General features: G+C 41.8%; 1 protein-coding gene across 3 annotated transcripts in view; it reads right to left on the bottom strand.

The window, feature by feature from the left end:
- The window catches only part of CCDC83 (coiled-coil domain containing 83), a 75719-nt gene that overhangs the window by 7097 nt on the left and 62377 nt on the right, over positions 1-6245 (bottom strand). For 2 of the 3 annotated variants that reach the window (XM_058446542.1, XM_032168100.3), the window contains 2 exons: positions 5929-6008; positions 5194-5399 (listed from right to left, as the gene is read on the bottom strand). In XM_058446542.1, coding sequence (XP_058302525.1) covers positions 5194-5399; positions 5929-6008 — 286 coding nt within the window. The remainder of the gene's footprint in view (positions 1-5193; positions 5400-5928; positions 6009-6245) is intronic. The other variant, XM_032168101.2, reaches the window with a different exon arrangement.

Raw genomic sequence — 6245 nt, 5'->3', positions numbered from 1 at the left:
ATCAATTTTGTTGATCTTTTCAAAAAACCAGCTCCTGGATTCATTAATTTTTTGAAGGGTTTTTTGTGTCTCTATTTCCTTCAGTTCTGCTCTGATTTTAGTGATTTCTAGCCTTCTGCTAGCTTTTGAATGTGTTTGCTCTTGCTTTTCTAGTTCTTTTAATTGTGATGTTAGGGTGTCAATTTTGGATCTTTCCTGCTTTCTCTTGTGGGCGTTTAGTGCTATAAATTTCCCTCTACACACTGCTTTGAATGTGTCCCAGAGATTCTGGTATGTTGTGTCTTTGTTCTCGTTGGTTTCAAAGAACATCTTTATTTCTGCCTTCATTTCATTATGTACCCAATAGTCATTCAGGAGCAGGTTGTTCAGTTTCCATGTAGTTGAGCGGTTTTGAGTGAGTTTCTTAATCCTGAGTTCTAGTTTGATTGCACTGTGGTCTGAGAGACAGTTTGTTATAATTTCTGTTGTTTTACATTTGCTGAGGAGAGCTTTACTTCCAACTATGTGGTCAATTTTGGAATAGGTGTGGTGTGGTGCTGAAAAAAATGTATATTCTGTTGACTTGGGGTGGAGAGTTCTGTAGATGTCTATTAGGTCTGCTTGGTGCAGAACTGAGTTCAATTCCTGGATATCCTTGTTAACTTTCTGTCTCGTTGATCTGTCTAATGCTGACAGTGGGGTGTTAAAATCTCCCATTATTATTGTGTGGGAGTTTAAGTCCCTTTGTAGGTCACTCAGGACTTGCTTTATGAATCTGGGTGCTCCTGTGTTGGGTGCATATATATTTAGGATATTTAGCTCTTCTTGTTGAATTGATCCCTTTACCATTATGTAATGGCCTTCTTTGTCTCTTATGATCTTTGTTGGTTTAAAGTCTATTTTATCAGAGACTAGGATTGCAACCCCTGCCTTTTTTTGTTTTCCAGTTGCTTGATAGATCTTCCTCCATCCCTTTATTTTGAGTCTATGTGTGTCTCTGCACGTGAGATGGGTTTCCTGAATACAGCACACTGATGGGTCCTGACTCCTTATCCAGTTTGCCAGTCTGTGTCTTTTGATTGGAGCATTTAGCCCATTTACATTTAACGTTAATATTGTTATGTGTGAATCTGATCCTGTCATTATGATGTTAGTTGGTTATTTTGCTCGTTAGTTGCTATAGTTTCTTCCTAGCCTCGATGGTCTTTACAATTTGGCATGTTTTTGCAGTGGCTGGAACTGGTTGTTCCTTTCCATGTTTAGTGCTTCCTTCAGGAGCTCTTTTAGGGCAGGCCTGGTGGTGACAAAATCACTCAGCGTTTGCTTGTCTGTAAAGTATTTTATTTCTCCTTCACTTATGAAGCTTAGTTTGGCAGGATAGCAAATTCTGGGTTGAAAATTCTTTTCTTTAAGAATGTTGAATATCGGCCCCCACTCTCTTCTGGCTTGTAGAGTTTCTGCTGAGAGATCAGCTGTTAGTCTGATGGGCTTCCCTTTGTGGGTAACCCGACCTTTCTCTCTGGCTGCCCTTAACATTTTTTCCTTCATTTCAACTTTGGTGAATCTGACAATTATGTGTCTTGGAGTTGCCCTTCTCGAGGAGTATCTTTGTGGCGTTCTCTGTATTTCCCGAATCTGAATGCTGGCCTGCCTTGCTAGATTGGGGAAGTTCTCCTGGATAATATCTTGCAGAGTGTTTTCCAACTTGGTTCCATTCTCCCCATCATTTTCAGGTACACCAATCAGACGTAGGTTTGGTCTTTTCACATAGTCCCAAATTTCTTGGAGGCTTTGTTCATTTCTTTTTATTCTTTTTTCTCTAAACTTCCCTTCTCTCTTCATTTCATTCATTTCATCTTCCATCAGGGATACCCTTTCTTCCAGTTGATCGCATCTGCTACTGAGGCTTCTGCAATCTTCGCGTAGTTCTCGAAACTTGGCTTTCAGCTCCATCAGCTCCTTTAAGCCCTTCTCTCCATTGGTTATTCTAGTTATCCATCCTTCTAATTTTTTTTCAAAGTTTTTAACTTCTTTGCTATTGTTTTGAATTTCCTCTTGTAGCTCAGAGTAGTTTGATCGTCTGAAGCCTTCTTCTCTCAACTCATCAAAGTCATCCTCCATCCAGCTTTGTTCCGTTGCTGGTGAGGAACTGTGTTCCTTTGGAGGAGGAGAGGTGCTCTGTTGTTTAGAGTTTCCAGTTTTTCTGCTCTGTTTTTTCCCCATCTTTGTGGTTTTATCTACTTTTTGTCTTTGGTGATGGTGATGTACAGATGGGTTTTTGGTGTTGAAGTCCTTTCTGTTTGTTAGTTTTCCTTCTACCAGACAGGACCCTCAGCTGCAGGTCTGTTGGAGTTTACTAGAGGTCCACTCCAGACCCTGTTTGGCTGGGTGTCAGCAGCGGTGGCTGCAGAACAGCGGATTTTCGTGAGACCACAAATTCAGCTGTCTGATAGTTCCTCTGAAAGTTTTGTCTCAGGGGAGTACCCGGTTGAATGAGGTGTCAGTCTGACCCTACTAGGGGGGTGCCTCCCAGTTAGGCTGCTCAGGGGTGAGGGACCCACTTTAGGAGGCAGTCTGTCTGTTCTCAGATCTCCAGCTGCGTGCTGGGAGAACCACTACTCTCTTCAAAGCTGTCAGTCAGACAGGGGCATTTAAGTCTGTGGAGGTTCTTTGCTGAGTTTTTGTTTGTCTGTGCCCTGCCCCCAGAGGTGGAGCCTACAGAGGCAGGCAGGCCTCCTTGATCTATGGTGGGCTCCACCCAGTTCGAGCTTCCTGGCTGCTTTGTTTACCTAAGCAAGCCTGGGCAATGGCGGGCGCCCCTCCCCCAGCCTCGCTGCTGCCTTGCAGCTTGATCTCAGACTGCTGTGCTAGCAATCAGCGAGACTCCGTGGGCATAGGACCCTCCGAGCCAGGTGCGGGACACAATCTCCTAGTGTGCCGTTTTCCAGGCCCGTTGGAGAAGCGCAGTATTAGGATGGGACTGACCCGATATTCCAGGTGCCGTCTGTTTCCCCTTTCTTTGACTAGGAAAGGGAACTCCCTGACCCCTTGCACTTCCCGAGTGAGGCAATGCCTCGCCCTGCTTCGGCTCGCGCACAGTGCGCTTCACCGTCTGTCCTGCACCCACTGTTAGGCACTCCCTAGTGAGATGAAACCGGTACCTCAAGCAGAAATGCAGAAATCACCAGTCTTCTGTGTCGCTGGGGCTGGGAGCTGGAGACCGGAGCTGTTCCTATTCGGCCATCTTGGCTCCACCCCCCAAAACCGGTCTGTTTACTCTTATATGGTACTTGTTGATTTTCTTACCTGTGTTCTACAAGTCTATAAGTGATTTGGGGGCAAGGCCTGCTGTATGGGCATATTTGAGATTTCATTTCTTGCTGTTCTCTCCCTTAAATGCACAAGCATTTAACAAGGACCTGGCATATTGTGGGGTTCTCAATAAATATTTATTTGAATTTAGAAGAATCAAAGAATGAAAAAGGAAGGTGATGTCTTATTTCTCAAAATACATATAATTCTATTTAGCTTTCAAAATATGTAGCTGTGATAAATGTAAGACAGTAGAAAAGCAAGTTGATGGAGACCTACCACATATTTCAGAATCACTTGGAGGAGGCTTCTCAAGTAATACACCATGGCCATGGCAGTTTGACTACATCAAAAACTTTCATGGAAAGTAAGTCTTTCATTCAACCAAATGGTACGCAATTTGGGGATTTTGTAGACAACTGTCCACTAGCCTGAGATCATCATGACATCCCAGGAGTCATGATTCCAAGATACTCATGGGGGTGTTTCAGTGCTAGAGGAACTAGAACTTTAGTCTTTAAATCATCACTTGATGGCAGCAGGATTGAATTGTAGTTAGTTAAAATGGTTTGCGTTGGTTTATTCAGTTTCTTCTGCTTTCTTACGTCATTTTTTCCACTACCAGACATCAAATTCTAGGAGAACTTTTAAAGTATCAAGAGGGAAAATAACAAGGGATGGCTGTGGAAGTAACTGGAATGTACTAGAAAGAAGTTTTAAAATTAAAAGGCTTAATACTCCAGGTTTTAATGAATGGTATATGTGCAATCTATACTTTCCAAAGATAGCCTAATTCATATCCTACTCCAAGTGCTTCTCTTACAATGTGATACTGACCTTCCTTCATCAAGATGTAGGAGCTATGTTCCTTCCCCTTGGATGGAACTTTGTAACTACATCAACCAATAGAATATGATGGAAGTGACAATGTATGATTTCCAAGGCTAAGCCATATAAAACTGCCTGCTTGCTTGCTTGCTTGCTTTCTCTTTCTCTCTCTCTCTCTCTTTCTTTTTTTTTTCTTTCTTTTCAGAGTCTCACTCTGTCACCCAGGCTGGAGTGCAGTGATACAGTCTCTGCTCACTGCAACCTCTGCTTCCCAGGTTCAAGTGATTCTCCTGCCTCAGCCTGTCAACTAGCTGGGATTATAGGCACGCATCACCATGCCCAGCTATTTTTGGTATTTTTAGTAGAGATAGGGTTTCACCATGTTGGCCAGGCTGGTCTCAAATTCCCGACCTCAGGTGATCTGCCCACCTCAGCTTCCCAAAGTGCTGGGATTACAGGCATGAGCCACCACAGCCAAACTGCTGCTTTTATCTTGGTCTCTAGGGTTGCTTGTTTTGGGAGAAGACAGACACTGTAACAAAAGAAATTCAAAACACCCTGTCGGGAGGCACATGTGAAGAAGAAGTGAGGCCCTCATTTTAGCCAGCATCAACATGCTAGCCATACGAATAAACCACCTTGGAAGTAAAGACTCCTGCCCCAATCAAGCCTTCAGATGAGTGCAGCCCTAGCCAATATATGGTTGCAAGTGACTGAGAGTCCACCAAGTGAGAACTGTCTAGTGGAGCCCTTCCTGAATTTCTAACCAACCCTAAGTGAGAATAAATAGTTATTGTTATAAGCCACTAGGTTTTGGGGATTGTTATGTAGCATTAGATAACTTACTGTGTATACTATTAATGGAGGCCTATAGAGGAATATAGGTAGCAAATTGGGCAAGAGTAGGAGTAAAAATGGTATCCAAATGAGAGATGTGAATGGTGGGCCAATTTTACTAATAATTGCAAATGGAATTTTCAATATCCATATTTTAGGTTAATTTTTTCAATTAAAACAGCATTTCTCAAAACAGAATTTTCTTAGTAGTCAGAGTTGTGTTCTTATGAATCTTACCTTGAAATCCTTCTCATCCTCATATAGTAAGTACTTCATATCAGTGTCCCCAAACTCTGTGCATGAGTTTTCCTCTTTATCTATCTTCACATTCTGGAGATCTTCGATGCTATTTTCATGACTAAGATGTAAGGTACTGCTCTCATCTGATGAGGACATCAAGTCTCTACTTTCTACTTCTGTGGGTTGCAATTCTGACTTCTCTTCTTGGATGAATACAAAGGAATTAATTATGTATACATTTTGAACATATACAAATAAAAATGCAATACATACTTTGTCACATTTTTAATTGGATGGAACTTTGAGAATTGCAAATGTAGAATTTATGTATTAAAGTAAGAGGGAGTCCCATTTGTAGAAACTCTAAGTTGTATTTCTTTCTGTTAGCTAATAAGTTACAGTAATTATATTGGTGCCTATGTATATGTTGTCATTTTGGTTGGCTAAATAGGGCCCAAAACCTTGCCAGTGTAGACAGCAGCCTCATCCCTCTCCACCAGTGTTTATTTAATTTACTGTGAAACATGGTGACCTTCATTTGAAAGTGGGACTACAGACAGGAGATAGATTAGGACAAGCACTGCAAGAGGAGAAATTTAGAGAAGCTGGCAGGTATCTATTCTCTGAATAGCTTTTGTATGTGGGGCACCTGCTCACAATAGATAAGTGTTTTTTAAATTGAAAAACAAGAGTTTGAAAAAAATCATCATCCTTACTGCAATAAAGTAATACCTATATGTGTTTCTGGCAATTCCAAGGGCATTTCTTCAGGTGGCACTTCTAGTCCAGCAGCTTGGGTGAGATATAGTCGCCTAAAAGAACAAATAAGAAAAACAGTCTGTCAGTCGATAAATATTGCATTGCATGCTTACTAGGGTCTATCTCTCTACTAGGTGCTAGAAATGCATAGATGAAAAATGAGATATAATTTCTACCCTGAGGAGCATAAAGCTCAGTGGGGTGGCAGACAACCTTACAGTGTTTTAAAGTCATGGTGTGTACCATGATGGGTAATTACCATAGTGTGAGAATGATGGGATGCAGAAAGA

The sequence above is a fragment of the Hylobates moloch genome, unplaced genomic scaffold, assembly GCF_009828535.3.
Source record: "Hylobates moloch isolate HMO894 unplaced genomic scaffold, HMol_V3 SCAFFOLD_11, whole genome shotgun sequence".
In the NCBI taxonomy this organism is placed as follows: Eukaryota; Metazoa; Chordata; class Mammalia; order Primates; family Hylobatidae; genus Hylobates; species Hylobates moloch.
Note: the sequence above shows the minus strand (reverse complement) of the source record. Positions and strands in the feature narration are given on the sequence as shown.